Source organism: Aplysia californica, unplaced genomic scaffold, assembly GCF_000002075.1.
Source record: "Aplysia californica isolate F4 #8 unplaced genomic scaffold, AplCal3.0 scaffold00104, whole genome shotgun sequence".
In the NCBI taxonomy this organism is placed as follows: domain Eukaryota; kingdom Metazoa; phylum Mollusca; class Gastropoda; order Aplysiida; family Aplysiidae; genus Aplysia; species Aplysia californica.
Window position 1 is genome coordinate 548,097 of NW_004797374.1, and position 25,062 is coordinate 573,158.

Consider the following 25,062-nt stretch of genomic DNA (forward strand, 5'->3'; position numbering starts at 1 on the left):
TTTTTGTTAACTGTTACTTTAATTTTAATGGATAAAAGTTCACCAGTACTATTAATTTAGCACAAACTATCATTTACGGTACTTAATTTTCTTATTTTAAAGTCATTACAATTTTATCGACCTTTCACCGGGGGTGAGATTTGCTAGCGTTGGCTATTCTCATCCGGTGTGAAACAAAACCTGTTTTTCCTAATTTCTGAATACTGTCTATCGGTGGGGATGATCAAATTTACAAAAACAAAGAAAAAATGATGTTGTAGCACTAAAGTAAACATATTTGGTCGTCTAAAAAGATGCTACACGGCTATTTCGAGCCAAACTACGCCGGTCGCCATTTTGTTTTGCCCAAAAGTTCTCGTTACTCCTCTCTCTGGAATGTTTGTTTACACTGGTACTGGCATCACAATCACGGTGAACACACACCAGGTGAGAAAAGCCAAAAGGCTCGATCTCTCACCCTGGGTGAGTGGCCTACAACTGCGCTATTCTCACCTGAAGTGACCTAATAAAAAATATGGTGGGGGGTTTCAGGGGGGCATGCACCCTGAATTTTACCATAATTTGATGTTTTGCAGTTGTTAGGTTTGAAATCTTAGCTCGCCGCACATCAAACGTATTGATAAAGATCTAGATGTAGAATCTAGATCTAGATCTAGATCTAAGCCCAAATAAGGGGGGTGGGAACTACGGTACCGAAAAAGCACCTCTATTTCTCTGTCTCTCTCCCCTCTTTTTCCGACTCTCTCTCTCCTCTGTGTATCACTCACCCTCTCTTTCTCTTTGTCTGTCTCTGTCTTTCTTTCTCTCCCACCTACTTTCCCACTCTATCTTTCTCTCGTTCCCTTATTCTGTCAACTGGGGCATGTAATTATTTCCCCCTGTTTTCTACCACCTCCTCTCTCTCTCTCTCTCTACTCTCTCTCACCACACACACACTCTACCGGATCTGGGCGCTGAAACTTTCCGAAATCACAAAAGATTTCCCCTACTGGGTCTGTAGATCTATACTTATTGATTTTGTTCTCGGTTACCGGGTCTGTACACACTTCGTTATTTATTATGTTGGTTGGGGGGGGGGGGGGGGGGGGGGTCGCTCGTTACAGTACTGTAGTCCTTTCCCTTTATGGAGTCTACTCCCCCTCCCCAATTGTCTTATTCTCCTTTTATATTTCTTCTAGCCTGCATTTCACCCCTCTCGGTCTCTCACCATGCTTGGCCGTCTCTTATTGTTCGAAGATCATCGTCATTCAATTCATTGTTGGGGGAAGTTGAAGTTCATGGCCATGGGAGCTTGCTGGGTGCATCGACTGATAGAAAAAAAAAAGTGGACTATCCTGAGAAAATGACTTAAAACGCGGGCCACCAGCTCTTGTAGACCAGAGTCGCTTCGGCATCTAACTTAGACTTCAGTGATCAGAGGGAGCCTGATGAAGGGCAGTTTCACCCTCAGTTTGAACACATCGCCTCATCATAGTCATAGGCCTAGTCTTTGCCAAGAAAGTAAATATTGAAAAACATAATGTTAAAGAAAGCAAACTCAAGCAGTAAAGAAAAGAAAAGCCCGGAAATATTTTGTTTCGCCTTGTTTTTCACCACAACAAATTAATACTTTTACCATGGATTCAACAATACCTGTTATAATATGTATGTCAATGTACAGATGTGTTCTTATTATGTGTTTGAGATAGGCCTACAGTGTTCAAATGTGTTTGTGTGTTTTTAAGAGAGAGAGAGAGAGAGAGAGAGAGAGAGAGAGAGAGAGAGAGAGAGAGAGTTTCTTTTATGATTGTCTTCAGTGGCTACTGTGAGAAGCTGGTTATCTTTTTATTTTACATTATCGTATTTTATTTCTTTTGATGATCAAGGTTTTCTTTTTTTGGGGTGGTTAGAGGGTGCTCTGGTGTGTTTTTCTCCTTCTTTCCTATCAAACATCTGTCATCCTAATTTCTCCTCCTTTTTTTTGTATTTGTTACTCTCTTATGTAACGCCTCTAATCTTCAGCACTTATATGACCTTATTGTGTTGCTAGTGACGTAAAACTCTTACTGAAACTAAACTAAAAGATTTTCGTATTGTTTCACTTTTCATATATATGAGTCAATGAGAATTTCAAAGTATGGTAGGCTTTACTTTTCTTTACTTTTATCCGCCGCTTATACCCTTTCTTTCGGGTGTCGCGGGAAGAAAGAGACGTCTCTCTGTCGCCAGCCGGAGAGCTTGGGTCAGGGGGATGCCGTGGGTGGTTAATGTTTCCCTGATTCCCTTTATCCAGGTCTTTCTCAGTTGCCCTCTAGCCTTGTTGCCATTGAATTTTTGGATGTAGGCACGTTGTGCGGGATAGTGTGTTGGTAATCGTAGATGTCCGAACCATTTGATTCTTTGGTGTTGGATGTGATGCATGACATCATTTGTGCCCACCTTTTCTCGGATTACAGAGTTTCTAATTTTGTCTCGCCTGGTCTTGTTTACTGCTTTTCTAAGGCATCGCATTTCACATATTGTAATTCTTTGCTCTAATGTCTTGTTCGTGGTCCATGTTTGGCATTGATAGGTGAGTGTTGGGATGAATAATTATGGGGTTGATCATTTTGAGTTTGTTGTCATGGAGATGTTAGGATGTTTCAGTAGTGGAGTAAGCTGGTAACTAACATTATTGGCCTTTTGTACTCGTGTTTCAATTTCTCTGTTCAGTCGCCCCTCCTCTGTGAATATATATACTTCCGAGGTACTTAAATTCTTTGACCTGTCAGAGACTGTTGTTGTTGATGTGTATCCTGAGTGGTTCTGGCTTTCTGCTTACTTTCATTGTCTCTGTTTTGTTGATGTTGATCTTCGTGTCGTAGTTGTTACATTCTTCATTTAATCTGGTGGTGTGGTGTTGGAAACTTCATTCATCTTTGTGCGCCAGGCTTTGGTCATCAGCGAAGAGTAATTCATTCTGTGTTGGCCTCTTTTGTAATTCTATCCATATACATGTATATATGATAAATAGTAGTGGTGATAGGACACAACCTTGTCTTACTCCGGATGTTGTGTCGAACCATTCTGTGAGTCCCTTTGATGTCCTTACTGTACTTATGCTGTTCTCGTAAATGGCACAGATGTTATCTAGAAGTTGGCCTCTTAGTCTTACAGTGTAGTTTTCGAGTTTTCGAGTTCGAGGAAATAGAGAGATTTTTCATCAGGCTCTGGCAGTTCTAGAGTAGGCTTATGGTTTTCCCAGTACCCACTTTGGCTGCTATCAGTGGTAAACGATCGGTACACAGTATGGAAGGCACTACATTAAAATGACTTTATTTTTCACTGCAAGTCGTTGTATTTCTTACACTTCAGGCATAATGAGCTCACTCGAGCAACACAAGCCCAGGCGCGAAGTGAATGGCCTGTCCCTGTACTACATCGATAGTATTGCTGTCCTTGTAATGAACAATGGAGAGAACAAACTCAACGATGACTTTCTCGACAGCTTTCATACCATGTTGGATGACGTGGAAGGGTATGCATGTTGCGATGTTTTAATACCTTATTATATGATGTAGAAGGGTATGCACGTTATGATGTTTTAATACGTTGTTATATGATGTAGAACGGTATGCATCTTATGATGTTTTAATACCTTGTTATGTGATGTAGAAGTAGAAGGGTATGCATATATATATTATGATGTGTAGCTCACAGCTGTACATTTACCTAATAAAAATGATGACTCTAGATTTTTATTCTCATGTTATATACATATGATATCAAATGGGCCTTGTTTGTTGCAGTTGTGAGTTAGATTTAAAGGTGAACCAAACACACCAGTATTGGTCACTGGCATTAAAAAGATCATATAATATAGAGTCTACCGCTTACTTTTCAAAACATTTCACTGGATGCAAGAATGTCACAAATAACATGCAGGAGAAATAGTTTTTGATTGTATAAATTTGTTCTGCTTGAACAGGATCTTTCAATTAAAATGCATAAAATCATGAGTAAAAGAATGTTTGGAATTTGTGTCATGCTAAGTTGTAAATAGCATTGACAATGAATGTAAGGGAGATTTTTCTCTATATAAGTAAGGTGTAATCATGTTCTCTTTCATTTTTTAAGACTTTTTCTTGCAATGTTATTACAAAGTAAAATAGTCTTTAGAACTCATTTGATAAAATTTTCAGGTCAACAATGCAGATGTTCAATGGACAGAGAGTTTCATATGTAAACCACCAGGCTATAATGTATATATTTGACATTTAAAAGAAAAATGTTTAAATGTAGGGGTATTTACATTTACATTGACACAATTTAGATCATAAAGGAGATGGGATTCTCACCCTGTCTGCCAGCTGAGAGAGATACAAAATCCCATCAGAAAGACTGAGATGTTTGATCTTAATAAAAATTGTCCCCACTCAGTAATCGAACTCATGTCTCCTGTGTGTGACAGCGAAGCATCTAACCACTACACCACAGATGCCCGTACCAGTATTTGACATTTCTATGATTTGCTTCACAGAGAGGACACATGTGTCGGACTCATCACAACAGGGGTGGGGAAGTTCTACAGTACGGGCCTTGATCTCCCATGGCTTTTAAAACGTTCACCCGAGGAAATAGAGAGATTTTTCATCAGCCTCTGGCAGTTCTGGAGGAGGCTTATGGTTTTCCCAGTTCCCACTGTGGCTGCTATCAATGGTAAATGATCGATACACAGTCTAGCATGCTCATAGCGAAGTTGCAGGCCGCAAAAATCTTTTCGTTGTCTGGGACTTTTTCAATGTATGTGATTTAAATTTAAAGAATAATATATGATATATATGTAAGAAAAAATTATGGATTGAAAATCTGTTCGCTATGTGCATGTTTGCTGTGTACATGCTAGACTGTATATTGAAAATCTCCACAACAATGCAGTGTCTGGAACACTTGAAATGACATAAGGGTCTAGAATATCTAGCTCTAGCTGATAGAATTAATAGCGAATGAGGCAGGGATAGAACCAGAGCAACTTACTTGGAAAGCCTAACCAGATGGGCTTTGGGGAAAGATCAGGATTGTATACCCCGTCCCCCCTCCCCCCAAATAGACCCCCCTCTATGTGGTGGGGGGATTAGTACTCTTCGAATAGAAAAAGAAAAAAAGGAAGCTAACGGGTCAAGGGGTGACCCAGAAAAGAGACACATACTACATATCTTACTCTTCCTTTGTATTGTTATAGTGTTTATTTTATTTAATTTTATTATTATTGTTATCATTATTATTATCATTATTATTATTATATCACTTTTCTTTTTTCATCTCTCCATCGACAACCTGTCTTTGACCTGAAGTTGTGACGGGTATTGGTAGGGTGGGAAGTAGAGGTTCTTTGTCAGCACTGTACCGGATGTGACTTTACGTAGGGAAAACCCAGCTACATACATGTATTAAAAGCATGCATTTATCGGAGAGCCCTACGACTGTGGAGAAGGTGCAGAGACCTTTTACATCTTGCTTGCTGACAACATTAACCCTCTGGGACCTGCCGTGTCTTCCCCTGCACCCATCTCGACTGGGGAATAGAGGACTTGGTTGCTCTGGGAGGGGGGGGGGGACCCAACCTTTAGTTGTTGTTATTATTATTGTTAATATTGCATTTCAGCAACACACAGCAACTATGCTCTTAATAGCATCTTTCTCTTCTTTATCTCCTCAAACTACTTCTCAATGTATAATACAACAGACACCAACATATCCATTCATTTTTCTTACGATCTCTCTGTGATGGAGTTAGGTGTTTTTTTTGTGGCATCACACCTACAGCAACTGCTTTATCTCCTACCCCGGGATGGAAGGAAAATCACAGAACCATCACTTTAAGATGCTATTCACAATCGAGGGCCGCCAAGTAAACTATGGTAAGTCATGTTTTTCACATTTTACAGGAGACAAATGGATTTTTTAAAAGCGTTTTGGGTGGATAAACTTCATTTTCATAAGGGAGCCTAAAGATGCCATGACAGACATTAGACTCCTTTATATGAAAATGAAGTTAATCCACCCAAAAGGCTTCAAGAAAATCCGTTTTTTGTCTCTCCTGTAAAATTTGAAAAACATGACTTACCATAGTTTACTTGGTGGCCCTCAAAATGACAGAATCCCATACGAGCTGAGATGCTGCCTCGGTAATCAAGGTCTCCCCCAAGTCTTAATTGGCAACCAAGCTGGCCTGATGGATGGTTATTGGAAGAAAAGGAAAATCAGAAAACAGAGAAAATGGAAAAACAAAAAGAAACTGGTAATGGAAAAGAGAAAGTTATAGACTTCTATATTCTTCAAGCAAATGTCTGTGGCTTGGAAAAGAAAAAAAAACACAAGAGGAGAAAATTTTGTATGAAAGGAAAATCCACACTGCTCTATTACAGGAAACTCTCCATTCATCCTATAACATACACATCTCTGAGTATATCCCATATCCATGCAAGTGTGAAGGTTGCCAAGGGATTATAACCGATATCAGAAATGACGTCCAGAGTGAAGTAGAGCTCCTTAATATTGGCACCCCACAGACGCACATAAAGTCCCCCTTTGGTATGGCAACAGCAAGCTCATACTTTACAACATCTATTGTCCCCCCAGCAGCACTCTGAACTTTCTGGAACAGAGTACTATCTTTAAGAAGACGGTCATAGCTGGTGACCTTAATGGACACTCCCCCCTTTGGGGCTATGCTGACCAAAACAAAATGGGTAAGAGGATTGAAGAACTATGTCAATCCTTTAACCTTATCCTTTTCCAAGATGAGAATTCAACTGAAACACTTCTTCATAGGAGACATGGAACCACAGACCAGATCTCGACCTGGTCTCTGCTGATCTACACAACTACTGCAGTGAAGAGGTGCTAGAATGTTTTAGTGACCATTGTCTCGTTGTCACCAAAATCAATTGAAATGCTGACAAAGGAAAAGAAGAACCCGTTGGAACTTCAAGAAGGCAAACTAGGATCTCTTCAGAAAAACAGTTGAGGGCACCGTTAAACTGGATGATCTAGACAATAAAAGTATAGACGCCCTTAATGGTGAACTCACCTCCGCCATCTTAGATGCTGCTATAAACCCTTTTGGAATGAGTGCTTGGAGAAAGCTGCAAGAACTAAAAATGATGCAAGACATGAATATGAGAAAGTTAACAAAAATGGACAAGAAAATTAAATACAAAAAGGCTATAGCAGAGGCTAAACTTGTTACCAAGGAATCTAAGCTGGAAGCCTGGACACAGAGTCAGAAGTTTGAGGGGCTCAATTTCAGAAACCGAAGTTCTCACCAGCGAGTTAAAAAAAAGCTGAACCCTACAACTATGATTTTGCCTCAATTAACAAAAGCAGCAAAAAGAATGGCCTGGACAGGGGTCTACTGAGCGTTCTGAAAGAAAAAGGGAGAGATTTGATGACACTGAGTTTCTTCCAGGACTTCTTAACTAAATGAGAGTTGGACTGTGCAATCAAGAAACTGAAGAAGTGAAAAAGCCCAGGTCCTGATAAAGTACACAATGAGATGCTAAAAAACCTTGGTCAAAAAGCCAAATTGCTACTTCTTAAGCTCTATACAAAAGAACATGAACTGAGGGAATATATATCAACCTGAAGCATGGAAACTAGCTACTATAAATTTCCAATCTAAAAAAAAATAAAGAAGGCAAATGACCCTAAAAACTACCGTCCAATATTACTCACGTCTTGTATTGGCAAGTTCTGTGAAAGTGAAAAAATCTTAAATTCTCTTCTTTATTGGTAGCTTGAGTCTTCAGGTCTGATCTCCCAGTGTCAAGCAGGGTTCAGGTCAAAAGGCAGGACCGAAGACCAGCTCTTCAGGCTTACATAGAAAATCATTGATGGATTTCAAAGAGGGGAACAGACAACGGCTGTGTTTGTGTATCTCCAACTAGCCTATGATAGAGTGTGGAGGAAAGGACTACTCTTAAAACTGCAAAACATGGGAATCAAGGGAAATATGAACTCCTGGATTAAATAATTCCTTACAGGTAGACTTATCCTGACCCAGATGAATGAAACCCTATCTTCGAAAGCAGTGCTTGAGGAAGGATTCCTGCGGGGATCTTTTATCAGCTGTACCTTATTCCTTGTCTTCCTCAATGATGTTTCTTCCGATGTTCTCAAAGCAGAAAAATCCCTTTTTGCTGATGACCTGTTCCTTTAGCACACTGGAGACTCAACAACAATAAGCAGATGAAGACTACAAGATGATCTAAATTCCCAAGGGACCTATTGTCGTTTATAAATGGAAGATGAAAATAAATTGCGAAAAAACTGTCTATTCTGTTTTTACAAGAAGCTATAAACTTGCAAATGCAGAAATCCTTCTCAAAATAGATGGTACCAACTTGAAAAAAGAGAATAAAATCCAGTGTATCTTGGAGTACAACTTGCCAGTAAGCTTAACTTGAAAAAGCACACCAACAACCTCAGGAAGAAGGCTATAAAGAGACTTACTCTGATCAAACGACCAGCTATTACCAACTGGGGATCAGACAAGAACACCTTGAGAGGCCTCTATTTAGAGCTGTTTTTTAAAATTATAATCTTGTTCTACAAAACATTTGCAGTAAAACTACAAAGAACTCTATGGACACCATCCAAAACGAAGCTCTTCGTCTTATCTTGGGCAGAATGAGATCCTCATCGACAACGGCCTGTGAAATCCACACAAATATTGAGCCGTTAGAAAGTCAAAGAATACGGGCAGCTTTAGAAGTGTATGAAAGTTTTAAAAGGCTAGAAAATAACCACCCAAATCGAATTCTTTTTGACAAGTGGAAACCTAATCAAAGACTAAAAAATACTAAATCTGTACTTGACACTGTCCTCAAGCTCCAAGAAAAACATCACCTCCTTGAAAGACGAGAACCTCTGGAAAGAGTCCGCTCATCTCTCCTTCCACATCTCACCATAGCAAAGCCAGAAATTAGGAAAACACTTTTGGATAAGAGCTATAAAAACACATATCCTGTTGCACTAAAACATTTTGCACTTGAAACAATTGATTTCTATCCACCAATACGGATCCACTTATACACTGATGGATCTGCCTTTAAGGCGACAATCAATGCTGGATATGGGTCAGTGATCAACTTGCCCAATGGGATCAAAAAGGAAGTCTAATTCCAGCGGGTCCTTCAGCTCCTACTTCATTGCCGAACAACAGGCTATCACCAACATAGCAAACTACATCAACTACTTGTTTAACACTAACCCACTTGCTACCACAGACATTGTTATCTTTACAGACAGCCTTTCAGCTCTAGAGACACTTGACAGTGGGACTGATGTGAACAAAGATATATCACACTTTATTTGGAGTCTACATAATTTGATAAGTAGGCCCCATATCAGGGTGGTCCTACAGCAGTGGATTCCTGCTCACACTGGGATACCGGGAAATGAAAGAGCTGATACCCAGGCAAAGAAAGAAGCTAGCCTCCCTCAGCCTGATATTCTTACTGATTACACCACCTGCTGCCAAATGATCAAGTCAAACCTCAATGAAGACTGGATGAACACACATGGGCCACAGGCATGACAGGAAGGATGATGTATGGCCACATGAATAAACCAATGGTCAAAGATCCAATCAATGAGTTGAGGAGGGGAGATCAATCCATAATCTTCCAACTTAAAACACAACATGTGCTCCTCAATCTACATCTCAACCGAATAGGAGTAAAGCAGTCTGCTACCTGCCCAGTATGTGACTACCCCTCAGAGACATTGGTACATCATCTCTTCTTCTGTAGAGAACTAACCGATTTGAGGGGATGTTTTCTTCCCAAGCTACCCCTCACATCTAACTGTCTCTACTCCTCAAGACAACAATTAAAATAGACATGGCAGGTATTACAGAATGGCATCATGCAGAAGAGTTAACGCTCAGATGCTACTGGATTGCTAACAACAACAACATACCTTTTTTTTAAAGAGCGTGCGAGCTAAGGAGTAAATGGTGAACAATGATCACGGTTTCTTTTTTCTGTTAGAATCATGATCTAGAAAAAGAAATGTTGCAGGTTATAATCATTATTTGTTGTTCATCCCTTTTGTCTTGTTCAGGTCACTGCTTTGCTGGTGGGGCTTTTATAGCATTTGCCCATGACCTCCGGACAATGAAGGACGCTGGCAGGGGGTGGATCTGCTTTAATGAAGTGCATCTCAATTACCGCTTTCGGAAACCGATGCTTGTAATGTTAAGGTACATCATATAATGTAGTATTACAAGTATGTAAGGCATGATTCTTTCTTTTTTATTGTGCATGCTTCTTGTGAGTTTTTGTTAAAACACTTATTAATTTCAATATATTATATATATATATGTGTTTTTAAGTATCTGAATGTCTGTAGGTATGATTTTGTTTAACCTTTGTTTCTTTTGTGGGAGAAATTTAGGTTCCTTACTTTTCTCTAAGCTGAATTCCTTTTTTTAAATAGATCTAGTGCTTTTATTTAATAATACTAATTACTTTTTTAATGTTTTAATTTAGACTCTAATTTTGACTTTTGTTAAAGCAGCTGGAGTTCTGTTCATAACGATAGTCAGATGGATTTTTAGACATAATATCTTATACATTAAGGCTACGATTTTAAGAAGATCTTAATGTGAGTCAATTGGTGTGAAATAAAGAGATAAAACTGAGGCTCATGTCATGTATAGAAAGGAATTCAAATTTGTATATGTTCCCTTTCTCTGTCTGTCTGTCTGTCTGTCTGCCTGTCTGTCTGTCTGTCTGTCTGTCTGTCTGTCTGTCTGTCTGTCTGTCTGTCTGTCTGCTGTCCATCTCTCTCTCTCTCTCTCTCTCTCTCTCTCTCTCTCTCTCTCTCTCTCTCTCTCTTTCCCAAACCTTCACAAAAACATACCTACACTTCATACTTACGCAAACGCACCTACACAAACACACCTGCACACATACTTACATATTAACACACCTACGCAAACACACATACACACAAACACACACACACACACACATAGGCCTACACACACTAATACACACACACAAACAAAAAATCGTTCACATATATATATATACATACAGAAGGACTAAAGGCTTTCGATCCTTGCGTTATTACTACAATTACTCATTTTTCCAAATTTTCTGTTCTCAGAGAAAAACTAGGAATGGGCAAGAACTTGCACACGGCTGTCGTTTTGGGACACCGTTTCACTGGACAAGAGGCTTTCGATGCAGGCATGGTGCACGCTTGTATATCGGAGTCGCTGCTAGTTAAAGAATCATCAAAGATGATTAAGAGATTCCACGGGAAGCAGGGTATGCCTCGAGACAGCCTAACAAACATGAAAACTGATGTGTATGAAGTCGTTTTACAGAGTTTTGACAAGGAAATTGAAAATTACTCCAACACTCCCAAGTCGAAGCTCTAGTCAAGAGGAGCATTTTAATGTGGCAAGTTACAACGCGGGCATGACATTTTGAGCTGTTTTGTTGTTTTGCCAGAGTGGGAACAAATTAATTATTTGATTTGTCTCTCCCTACTCTTTTCTAGTTAAGATTTATGCTAATTTGAGGCTCCACTTGTAAAAGCCTTCAGAATTACCGTCTCCTACAAAGGAGGTTTATATATTTATGTGTCACAACGTGGTGGAGTCAGGCGCTCCTCAATTTTTGGGCATAATAGATCTTATGGGGTTATTCATATCATCTTAAAGCCTGCTCATTTGCCTTCCGTTTTGTAAAAAAAGATCCATCTATGCTGAATAGGAGTCCAAATATTTGCGATTGAAGGAGATCAGAGTCGCCTGGTTTCATAGGTAAAATTAGCTAGAAAATTGCCGCCAAAGTTAGGAAACTTCTATAGACTGAGAGTCCTCAAACACTGAAAATTTCCTTTTTTGTGTGCCTTTAATCAATGCTTTCAGTAAAATCCGCACAAAAATGTGTTTTTGAATGGATATAAAAGGTGTTGAGCCATAAAAAGAAAAGAAGAAAAAAATTGCCCAATGGTACAAAAACATGTCAATTTCTTCGATTTTCATTATTTTGACGAGCGCCTGATTTCACCGCGATATAATATTATTTGTAGCTTTCATCATCATCATTGCCTTTCTCACCCTGCACCAGGGTATAGGCCACGGACAAACACTTTCCACCTTTCTCTATACTGGGATAGCCTCTTGATGTTATTCCATGTCTTTCCACTTTTCTGTACATCGATTTCTGTGCTTCTTCTCCAGGTTCCACGCGGTCTTCCCCTTGATCTTTTACCCTGTGGATTCCAATCCAAAACTTTCTTTGTTATGCAGCTGCCTGACTTCCTGAGAGTATTTCAATCCTTCGCCACTGCCTTCTTCCTACCTCATCTCTGACTGGGATCTGTCTTGTTTTCCTTAACACTTCCTGGTTGGTGACCCTGTCTGTCCATCTGATCCTCAGTAACTTCCTTTGACACTTGTTCAAGAAAACCTGGATCCTCTTTATGCAAGTCTGTGATGCGTTCCGTGCCTCACACCAATACAAGAGGACTGACTTCTCATTTGAGTTGCAAATCCTCAGCTTCGTTTGAAGTGAGATCAGTGTCTTCCAAATCCTATCCAAAGATATAAAAGCAGCCTGTGCTTTTCCAATGCGGGACTTTATTTCAGCACCTGTTCCTCCTTCTCTGTCAATTATACTACCAGGATTGCAGAAAGATTCAACGTCTTCTAGTGCATTTCCTTCTATTGTGACCTGCTCCTTTCGTTGTGCATCTGTCCTTAGAGCCTTTGTAGCTTTATTTGATTTTTTTATTTCTACACTAAATTAAGCTGGCTATGATACATTTCACACAGCTTGAGATTTGATATGTATGTGAGTGTTTTTTTGATTGTGTGTGTGTATGTGTGTGTGAGTGTGTGTGTGTGTGTGTGTGTGTGTGTGTGTGTGTGTGTGTGTGTGCGCACGAATTTATGTGTGTCTATAAAAAAGAACAGTGTCTGTAGCTTTTATATTAAATTCAAGAATTTGTGCTACTCATCAAACACTTTTGTTCAGATATTAATCTACGTATGTGTTGTTACATATTAAAAATATATGGAATTTTAATAAAAGCATACACCTTGTGAAGAAAATAACTGACTAGTGAAAACTGTTTTCTTTTATGTATTGTGGGTTATAACTTATGGGAGGGGGACAATAGTGTTTGCCTGACAAGTCAGCTATTTCTCTCATGTTTTCTACATCGTCTGGTCCTATTATAGTTTAGGTTGAATCTGGCATTTGTGTAGACGTTCCGCACATTAGATACATCCAGTGGCGGTTCTAAAATAAAAAAAGAGTAGGCCGTCTGGGCTACTGTCTAGGCAAAAGTTCACAAAATTAATCCGATCTTTCAAAACAACTAAAGCCACTCTTGTCAATTTACATAGATATTAAAATTAAGAGTACTTTTGAAAAAAGTATGTGTCTGCCTGTCAGAAGTATGTGTCTTCCTGTCATGCAAGGGGTGATTCTATGTTGTGTGTACAGTTGATAAAACATTATGTCAATCTACATAAAAATCAAATGCACAGTGAGATGAAGATCTTACAGTCAATAACTCCCTGAGCTCCAGCAGGGACATGAGAAAAAGAAGATGAACCATGAATGTGCCGAATATGGAATCGAAAATCTTCGCAATAGTGCCCCACCCATTTCCTAATACAACATAGATTACGGCCTCCTTCTTTGCCTTCTTTGTCTCTCCCTCCTTCTCTTCCTCATTTTTCTCCTCTCCGTCCTTCTCTTCTTTCTCCATAAGGCTTCTCCACCCCCATCTTCTCCTCTCCCCTTCTGCCTCCTTTCCTCTCTCTCCTCCTCCTCTCCCCTTCTGCCTCCTTTCCTCTCTCTCCTCCTCCTCTACCCCTTTCTTTTCTCCCTTTGCCTCCTCACCGACACCCGCGACCTCCAAAAAGGTATAAGCGGCGGATAAAAGTAAAGTAAGCCTCCTCACCCTTCTCCCCTCCCTACTTCTCTATTCTTCTTTTTCTCCTTACCATCCCTTCTCTTCTCCTTCTGCCTCCTTCTCCTCCATTCCCTCCTTCTCCTCTCCTCTCTCTCCTCCACTCCCATCTATCTTCTCCGTGTTCTACTCTTTGTCTTCATCCTTTTTGCTCTTGTCGTTGTTGCCACATTTGACATTAATTGTAATTTTCTGCGCGCCCAATGAAGTTGATCAACATTGTGGGTAAACGGAAGGAGTTGTGAAATACCAGTTGTGTATACAGTAAGGTTGGGTAAAGCTGGGGCGACCATCCTCGACCGACCGCGTCCACAGGTGGCGGATAGTGGAACGGCCTACATTATGAAGGGTAGCTGCGAATAACCAATAAAGCAGTCGCGGACCAACTGGCGACAGTCTTTGAGAGCGAGGTGGGACAGGGTGGTGGCAACCCTGTCTCTATAAAATGCCTCATGTGCTCAGTAAAGAGACTGTGAGACGAGAGGGAGGCGCCGAAACCTGCCACCTGCCCCCACTGCCGTGTGGGAAATACCTTTTGGACAAAGGCTAGCGGAGTAAACCGTACAAAAAATCCAGCAGAAGGCAAGGGGGAACCACTGCTGTATTCTTTCCCAAGAACGTCGTGGATCGACACAAAATGAATAAAATCAAAATCAATGATACTACCCTCAAACAAGTACAACATTTTGAATATTTGGGGACCAATATTATATCATCAGACGAGAGATGTCACACCGAAATTAAAAGCCGCATTTGCCAAGCAAAAGCAACCTTCCACAAAATGAAACAGATACTCACAAACATCAATCTGTCACTGGAAACGAGAAAAAGAGTACTGAAAAGTTACATATGGAGCCAATCCTATTATACGGGTGCGAAGCATGGACAATCAATAAACAGCTGGAAAGAACAGTTGTGGCGACAGAGTTGTGGTTCATAAGACGCATGCTACGTATCCCATGGGAGCTAGAAAAACAAATGAAGAAGTCTTGATTGAAGCAAATTGCAGAAGACAGCTTAAGACAAATATAAGAAAGCGACAGGCAAATTTCGTCGGACACACAATGCGGAAAGAAGCACATGAGAATAGTGTAGCAACAGGCAAGTTTGATGGAAAGAGAAGCAGAGGCAGACAGAGGGAAAAGATACTGGACAAGATGACAACATGGCTAGGAGCAGCAAGAACAATTACACACCATGGCTGCAACGCAAGACCTAGTGGGAGGTCCATGATCGCCCACGCCAGTCGGCAATAGGCACTGGATAATGATGATACAGTGAGGGGTGTCTACAATCAATGCACCAGTCAAAGTACATGTTCTGATCTCTAACAACAAAAGCTCATGCGCTACTCTATGACGACTGGGTTGTAGAACTTGGCTGGATGGGCAACCGCTTTCATAGTAAAATAACATAATAGCCTATAATAATACAATGTACTGTCATGAAATATGAGAACGTTTTATGGTCAATATTATAATTCTATCTATTGTGACAGGGACTTTACGTTTTATCTTTGTTTCTGCCTCTTTTCTCAATTCTTTCTTCTTTATTGATAGTTTCAATGGATTAAATGCTTGGATTTCCAAATGATCGATTTTATGTATATAGCTGGAGGAAGAAAATGATCAAAACGCAATTTATTTCAAGTTTTCACTTGACGGCAATTGTTGAACGTCTTGAGGTCTTCATTTAATATAAGACTAAGATCTACATGATGTAGTACATGTGAAAACAATTAGACAGATCCCAGTCAGAAGATGAGGTAGGAATTTAAGGAGGCGGTGGCGATGGATTGGACACTCAACTCTAAGGAAATCAGATAGCTGCATAAAAAAGAAAGTGTTGTATGAGAATCCACAGGGTAAAGATCAAGAGGAAGACCACGTAGAACTCGGAGAAGAATCACAGAAATTGATGTACAGAAAAGTGGGAAAACATGGAATAACGTCAAGAGGCTAGCCCAGGAATAAGAATAGAGGTATCTGGAAAGTGTTTGTCCGTGGCTTTACTGGTGCAGGGTGAGAAAGGCAATGATGATGATGATGATGATGATGATGATGATGATGATGATGATGATGATGATGATGATGATGATGATGATGATGATGATGAGTACATGTATTTCACTGCTCCTACCACCATGCTTCGATGAGTCTGCCAGAGGGCAAACAGGTCATCTGCTCAGCCACACAAAGGACATATGAAGTTGAGCTGTAGATGCTCTGTTCACAGGTGGAAGAACGTGGTCTGAACCACTGACCTAAAAAGATAATATAGCTTTAGGTCAGTGGGTCTGAACACATATATGTAACAAAAAATATCCGGGGTGGGGGATAGGTGAGCTATGAGGCAAAATATAATGTACAATGTGAGTAACATATATACATGTACATAATAGCAACAACAAAAAAAGACCCCCCCCCCAAAAAAAAAACACCCGACGACCCAACCACATTTGAATTAAGTACATATGCATGTTATAGTTCAAGAGGCTAGCCCAGGATAGAGAAAAGTGGACGTGTTTGTCCGTGGCCTATACCCTGGTGCAGGGTGAGAAAGGCAATGATGATGATGATGTTATAGTTAGTAGTTAGCACAATTGCCAATGAGGTCATAATAGACGATAAAATTATATCACAACCCTTTGATCATATTAATTAAGCACAGACAGACGTATGCCTGTAAGCCTAATTATTATTAATGATAATAGGTGAAAAGTTGTTTACGAATATAAAATTAAAACATAAACAGAAACAAAACTGCTTAAACTAGATTCAACGCAATTCAAGGTATGGAAAAGCAAAGTTCAAAGACCAAAGTTCGAAGATTTGCTGAGCGACTGAGTGACTGAAGTGACCCTTGAAACTTGAGAGAGAGTGAAAAGTAAAGGGAAACAGAGAGCGAACACCGAACGGTTTTATCTTGCAGATTACAGTACTGCAGATGTGTTGTTCATGTCCCCTAACAGGTAGGTGATCTAGATTCTAGAAGGTATAGATCTAGGCTGTGCTGTTGGAACAGATAAAATGAAGACATGGCAAAATATATAATATATATAACAATACCGAGATGTCGGAGTGTCCATGTACACGGCAACCGGGCACCTAGATCTAGTCTCAGTGTCACGTACACGGTAACCGGGCAGTCCAGAATTCCAAGTTCATCCGGTGTTGCCTTCACCCCACCCCTCCCCCTACTGTACCTTTAAAAAAAAGGTCGGCTCTATTTCTCCAAGGCCGTCGTTATTCGGACTTGAGTCCGAATAACATTTTTTCATATTTGGACTCGAGTCCGAATAAAAAAATTTCTTATTCGGACTCGTGTCCGCCGAATATGAAAAAATGTTATTCGGACTCGGGTCTGGAAAAAAGGATGTGTCTTCGTTCTATAGATCTAACGTTCAGTGCTTCCAATTTTCCGCCATTTTTTAGTTTCCCTCACACCTTATCTGCCGATCCAATGCCCGCCGCCTCATTGATACGCCCCCCCCCCCCACGTTTCCCACTTTCTTTGTTGTAGAAAAAGGTAAAATTGAAGATTAGCAGACCACCTGGCACCTGCATATTATGAGCTGTGTAAAAAAAAAAAAAGACTGATTCGTTCAAATACACTAGCCTGTGTCATATCGATTGTTTACCAAGAAAAAATTGTGTTGCTGTGTAGAGCTGAGCATACGGCAACTTTTGATTCCTTAGACCAGCGCACAATTCATTACGTAGATCTACGTCAAGACTAGCTTGTTATTGTAATAATGATCAGTTGCCGGGGGGAAAAAGACTGACGCGTATGCGACTTTCAAAGCCCGGACCGATAGTGCCCCCCACCACCCTCCCCGACACGCACACAGCCACACGTGTGCAGGCCGCCCATCCGACCCCGACACACGCTAACGAGCCTTCTTTAATTGCTTCTGATGACCTCTTGACTAATAAACATTTATTAGAAGCGCTCTAACTTTTCAGGCCGGCCTCAAATTCATCATAAGATTAAAACTCGGCTCCTGCACAAAACGCCTTTTTGCCCGAAGTGATCCCGGTCTCTACCCAGCCTGAGGCGAGTCACGAGTGAGGCAGGACAGGAAGCCGGATTCACGAGTCACAGGAAGTCGGAAGTGATGTCATGCTGGACAAGAATCAGAGTCCGAATAACATTTTTTCATATTCGGACTCGAGTCCGAATAATCACTTCGTTTCTCCAAACGCTCGAGAAAATAAACTTGAACTCTATTTCTCTGAACGGCATCCGTTCTCTAGATTTTTTGGTTATTTGCGAATGAAGTGGCCCATGCGTTTGTGTGTGTGTGGGTGTGTGTGTGTGAGTGAGTGTGCTAGTGTGTGTGTGTCTGTGAGTGAGTGTGCGTGCGCGCGCGCGCGCGCGCGCGTGTGTGTGTGTGTATGAGTGTGCATATATAAATATATGTATGCGTGTGTGTGTGAGGCGTGAATGGGGCGAGGGGGGTGGGGGGGGGTGGAAGGATTTATTTTGTTTTCATATAAGGATTATAGTTTTTGCTGGGTAACTAAATGCAAAATAGGTTACTGCCAAGGTCTATCAGTCTTGTTTTCTCGCGGTACTTTTTGAAGCATTTTCAAATGAAGTACCCGGTATAGTCCGGGAATGTGCCCAAATTACTACTGAAGTATCTAAATGTTCAGACATTTAAAAATCTCTAGCTCTAGAATTTGAATTCGATGCAAAAAAAACCCAAAACTTTTTCCGAGTCCTCGCAGAATGGCAAAATGAAAGATGACGCCTAAATCTCTCAATTAACAAAAAAATTTTGAGAGCGGAAACTGTTGGGAGAATTAAAGTTCAAGTTATTTTCCCGAATGTTCGGAGAAGTAGACGCTTCGTTAAAAAAAATCAATAATCCCCCCATTCCGGAGCCCTATACTTCGCAGCTCACAGATTTTGAATGAACTTTGGTGACCCCAACCAGTACTCACAATGTAATGCACCCCCTCAGGTTCACTGACGGGTCACGATGGCGAGCCGAGACGCTTGTATGACTTTTTTTTTCAGCAAGTGACAGCACAGAACAAATTATATTGATTTATTTTCATTCCGGTTACTGTGTACGTAGGTACTGAGACTAGGTGCCCGGTTACCGTAATATTCACAGTTAATGAGTTATATAATCTAGATCTAACATAAAATGTATTTAAAAAATTGGATGTGCAGATCTAGGTCTAGAGAGAGGCCTGGGTTGGAAGGCATAACCTGACCTGGCCATCAATTAGGCGCCTATTTATAATTTATAGAGGCACCAGCGTCCATGTCTAGATCTAGATAGAGTCCAGGTGCAGTTTTAGCCAACTCTTTCTCCTGTCTTTGAATTTACTATATTTTTCCAATAGTTACTTATAAATAATATTTTATGCCAATTGTTTACTTTCTCGCTTTTTATTCCAGCTGCGCCAAGATCGACTGGATATTCAAAACTTTGCGCTGGAGTTAAGAATGCGTAAACCACGGCAATTTCATCATAATTTGTAGGTAGAGACCTAGATTCTAGATCTAGAGTAGGCCTAACTTAATGGCTTTAGGCCTTCCGTACTGATTTTGATTGCCATTGAGTATTGTAATAGAGTTCAGAGTGGTCGCTTGTTACGGAAGTCATCCCCCGTAATTAAACATGAGAAAGTAAACAACTACCATTTTATGTACCCTGGCCTGTATATATCTATGATTTTCAACCTGGAATTTTGAAGAGATAATCGCACTACCACTTCATATCAGTGTGATCGAATGGCTACAGATCGACTGCTGCAGATGCCCTATCCTTTTCGGTGACCCGTCACGCTAAATGCTAAATAGCTTTAACTTTGTAAATTTAAACTTCAGATTATGGTGGCTTGAGAAGATTTTTAGAGGACTGATCCAGAGCAAAAGGGCTTTGATGAATGCACAATATAATTGGATCAAATATTTGTTCTTGGCTTTTGCCCTTTTTCTCAAAATTAAAAATAAAACACACTCGTCTTGAAGTGAAACCTGTTGTTTGGTCATTCAATCAGGTAGTGTGTTAGTGTTGTTTGTTTTGCTTTTAAGTTGTCTTTTTACTCCTGAGCAGTGTTCATTTTGTTTGGGATTTATTTTTTGGTTTCCATTTTTTACTGTGGCACAAAAAATTTGTCTCTTTCCTCCCATGTTTGTTAAATCTGTCCATCTCTATCTGTCTCTCAACTCTCTCGGATTGATCTTGAATCTCGCCCTGCTTCCCTCCCCCCTTTGCTAAGTCATGTTCGAGAATCTGCTGGGGGGATAGTAAAATTGTAAAGGGCATTTCTTCACACACACAATTCACAGACCTACATGACCTTGATGTAGTTATTTTGCGAGTGCCGTAAGACTTTTACCAAACTAAATTAAAGACCCACACCGCACACACATTCTCAATATATACAAAAACTACTGTGTTATATGTGGCGTCGATGGCCTAGTGGTTAAGTTACGGGACCCGTAATTATGAGTTTGTGGGTTCGGTGGGTCAAGCAGTGGGGTGGACGTTGTGTCTTGCCTGGGAAAGGCACTAACACGAATTTTCCTCACTTCACCCAGGTGGGAATGGGTACCCGGCCATAGACAGCCAAAACTTTTGTCAGTATGTTAGTGTTTTAGAGCCTATGGCTGCTTGCACTGTATGCTTCCCAGGAAGTTGAGGTTGTTTCAGAATGTTCTTAGGTCTGCTTGGGTAATAGTATAGATTGTGAAGTGCGTAGAGCTTGCTGTTGAGCGGGGATTTGTGCTATACAAATGATATCTATTATTATTATTATTATATAAATATCATTATTTTTATTATTATTATTATTATTGTTATTGTTATTGTTATTGTTATTATTATAATTTTAAATAACATAATACTGTGGAATCCTGCTAAATAGCAAGAGGGAGGGGACTGGTGCAAAAAAATTCGTTATAACAAGATTCACGTTTTAAGGGATCCAATAATAAATAATAAAGGGAAATAATAAAGTAGGCCTAATCTATGAGTTTGGTGTTCTGTTTATTTCTCTAACTTGCCCGCTGTGTTGTCCTCCACCCCACCACAACCTGTAGTGCGTTCCGTTTTCTTGCCCAGAGCCCAGACTGGGTACAAAACACACCCTGCCCATGTCACACATTTGCTCCATCCATCACAGCACTGTGACCTCTCCGTCCCCGCATCTGAGAACAAGTGAGAGGCATGGTAATGGTAGCCGGTAGGCCTAGATAATCTAGACTAGGCTGGCCTAGGCCTATCACGTGATGCGTTCTGCTTGTCTGTTCATGCCACGCCCTCCCCACTCATTCCTTCCAGCCTTCAATGCTGGTGCAGATGGGCTCTCCCATTCTTTGTTTCGCTAGATCACCAACAAGTTTCTCAACTAGCGAGGTTTTACGTGTTATGTATTGGCCTATGCCCTGTGCACACCAGCAGCAATAGTCAGCTATAATTCAACTTGCGTGTTTTTTCAATTGCACTATCAATATTTTTTTTCAAAGATAAAGAAGGTAAAAAAGGTGGTTTTAGAATAGTTTCTTTACAACAGACTTCTTGTTATTTCAGGACTCGTTAAAAGTGGATTCTGATTATGATGATGATAATTAATTATTATTATATTATTAATTATTATTATTATTACATTATATTGTAATATTAGTATTATTATTATTAATTGTTATGATTATTATTATGATTATATATATATCATGATTATTCTTCTTCTGATCCCTGTGTTTTTCTCAGCGTTTTGTGGACATTACAAGTATGAACGTACCGCAGCTGAATAAGCCAGTGAGAGAGATCAATGGCTTGTCTCTTCACTACGTAGACAGTGTGGCTGTCATCATGATGAACAGGGGGGAGAACAGACTGAACATTGCCCTCATGGATGATCTCAGCTCACTGCTGGATGATGCAGTCAGGTAAACATGTGGGTTTGTTTCTTTTTTTCTTTTTTTTTTTCATTGTGTAGAATCAGAGGTGTTAGTTTTCCTGATCCACACCAACATGCAAGCATGCACACAGACACACGCACACACACACGCACACGCACACACACACTCTCACACCCTGCTTTCACACACCACACACAATTCACAGATCAGATCCACATTCTCTACATACGAAAACTATGAGTAGAGGCCAAGGATGAAGAAATACTTCTTAAAACTTTTAAAAACACACACTCTCTCTCTCTCTGTCAGTCTGTCTGTCTTCCTGTCTCTCTCTCTCTCTCTCTCTCTCTCTCAGGCCGTAAAACATATTCCTTTTGGGAAGGAATTCCAAATCCAAGATGCATACGAAGAAAAAGCTTTTCCGCCCAACTTGCTTGACCTAACATTGTGTACTCTCAAGATTCTCATCTGCAAATCTCAAATGTCCTGATGCTGCGTATCACTCAATAAGGTTTTGCTTTAAGGTTTTTTGCTGCTTCATTGTTCATTTTATATATAGAAAAATGGCTTCACTTTTAACCATCTCCACGCCAGAGGAGTTTCCTTGCTTGTGTAACTTGACCTGAATAGGTGGTGTTCGTGGGTGGTTGGCGGGTGCTCTGGTGTGGTTTGCTCCTTCTCTTCTACCGAACATCTATCATCCTGATCTTTCCTCCTTCTTTTTTGTGTTTGTTACTCTTTTGTAACACCTCTCATCTTCAGCACTTATATGACCTTATTGTGTTGCAAGTGCTGTAAAACTCTTACTAGAACTACAGCTAAAAGGTGGTGTTGGGAGAGGTGAGTCACCTGCTTTTTTATCATAAAAGTAAACAAGACCAAAATCTAGACAAATGTAAAAAATAAAAAAGTACATATGTGTTGCGACGTGGTGGAATCTGGCCCTCGTCAATTTTTGGGCTTTTGGAGTTATTGGTATCATCTTAAAGCTTGTTCATTTGTCTTGCTTTTGATTTAAAAAGAAATATCCAAATATCTTGGATTAAACTCAAGATATCTGCAATTGAAGTAAATGAGGTGGCCTGATTTCACAGTGGTTAAATTATCAAGAAAATGTCCGCCAAAGTTTGGTAACTTCAATAGCTAAAGAGTCTTTGAAAACTGAATAATGACATATTTTGTCCCTTTAATCAATGTTTTTCGGTAGAATTCACATGGAAATGTGTTTTTATATGGACATAAAAAAAATTAAGCCAAAAAATACGAGTTGGATGACAATTTCCTAACTGGCAGAAAAATGCCTGTTTCTTTGATTTCATTATTTTGACGAGCGCCTGATTTCACCACGCTGCCTCACGTATGAGTTCTGGTGTTAAAATTTAGCATTACAGTGATGACAGATCTTGGTTTGGCACGGAAAAAGTTTAATATCCCACCATTCTTTTACATTAAAAAAAAATTTTTTTTTTCAGAAACGAGTCCTGCACTGGTGTAATTACCACTGGAGGGGGAAAGTTTTTTTCTAATGGGTTAGACCTGGAGTTTATGAAATCTTCCTCCCCAGAGGATGGCAAGAGGTTCTTTCAGAAGCTTTTTCAACTCCTAAAGAAGATCCTTATCTTCCCAGTTCCCACAGTGGCAGCCATTAATGGTAAACAGACACTCTATAATTTTTTTTGCTGTTTTTTTTGGTTTGTTTTGTAAATCTCCTGAATGCAGGGTAATTCTAATTCTGTTGTGTTCTTGATGGGCTCAGTTTGAAGATTCTCTTTGTGAGTTGTTTTTGACTGATATATATGTATATATAATACACATATATGTACACAAACACCTGTCGTTCTTGTGCTAGTTACTCTCTTATATTATAACACCTCTCACCTTCGAATTGTGTTGCAAGGGCCGTAAAACTCTCAGTTAAGATATAGGCCATATATCTGCTGTGTGTATGGTTTTTTTTTTGCTGTTTAGATGCTCTGTAACAGTTGTGGAAAAATTAAATCTCATAATTTTTTTGGTATTCTTCCATACTAATTTTTCAAAATTGAACTAATATATTCAAATTGTATTGGCTATCTAATTAAAGGTAAATTAACCTACCTGTTTGAGTTTATATTTTTTAACCCACATATGCATTGCAGCCTCTTGATAGCGACATCGTCCGGACCAGACAAAAATGTCGTTATAGAGAATTGTTATTATAAAGAGCAACCAAAAGTTACTAATGATATATAATATAAGGAAAAAATCGGGACCTAGGCACCATGTCACTATACAGAAGATGTTGTTATATCGAAGGTCGTTATTATAGACAGGCTGCACTGTGTATATGAATTATTTATATTTAAGTACAAGATGCACATCAGCATTTTAATGGTCGCGCGCCCTTAATGTATGGATAGGGAGGAAGTAGCACTCTGTTTACCAGTGGCATAACCTCCCCCCCCCCCCCCAACCAGTGGCGGTGGGTAGTGAAGTAGTGAAGGGCTCAGGGGCTTGAGCTCCCCCCCAAAAAACCCCCAACTCTATCCCAAAGCAAATGAAAGTTTCTTAAATAACGAAATAAGCAGTTGAAACCAGTATGATCCCTTGCAATGAACACAAAGTGATCGACTTGGCGGCTTGCTCGTTTATCGAATCACAGTTGTCAGCGCTTTCAACTATAGTAACCTAACAGCCAATCAAATTTCTTTAGGGCTCAGCAAAGGATGAGCCCATTCCGTAATGAAACTCTTTTTGTTAAAAGGTAGAAGACTGGAAAAAATAACACTGTACTGAGGGCTCACACTCTCCTAGCCCTGACAATGGGGTGAAGGTTTTGAACATACTTTCCCCCAGTGACACAGATAACTATTTGCTCATTGAATCTTTGTTTGGTGTGTTCTACTTTCCGCGACTACACGCCTTATTCAGTTATTAGACGGAATATGTTTGAAGTGCTGTGTGTGCATGTTTTTGTTTGTGCCACTAATGTTTAACAAGTTTTAAATCACGTCAAACCACTTTTAAGGCAACTTTTTCATCCAGAACAATCAAACTTAGAACAAAGAGATTGAAGACAAAGGTGACTTTTCTCGTTTGAATGGTTCTCAAAATGCCGTGGCTCACCGTGACTATAGAAGAATCAGTACTGTTTAGGTCTTATTGCTTGCTGTTTTGTGGTAAAGAAGTGGAAGCAACCGAAGCCCCTCCTAAAATTTGGTCCTCCCACCG

The 25,062-nt window shown here is 40.0% G+C and overlaps 1 protein-coding gene and 1 non-coding gene across 2 annotated transcripts in view; both read left to right on the forward strand.

Moving 5' to 3' along the window:
* Positions 1-25,062, forward strand: part of LOC101855179 (enoyl-CoA delta isomerase 2, peroxisomal) — a gene marked incomplete in the record, with an annotated part of 48,744 nt that overhangs the window by 21,371 nt on the left and 2,311 nt on the right. Inside the window, 3 exon segments of the mRNA XM_035969002.1 lie at positions 3,334-3,496; positions 4,499-4,677; positions 10,087-10,102. Of these exon segments, the coding sequence (XP_035824895.1) occupies positions 3,334-3,496; positions 4,499-4,677; positions 10,087-10,102 (358 nt within the window).
* LOC101855938 lies at positions 16,401-23,950 on the forward strand. Its single transcript, XR_004858403.1, has 3 exons — positions 16,401-16,936; positions 21,701-21,879; positions 23,325-23,950. It is a non-coding gene; the product is annotated as an uncharacterized LOC101855938 (transcript).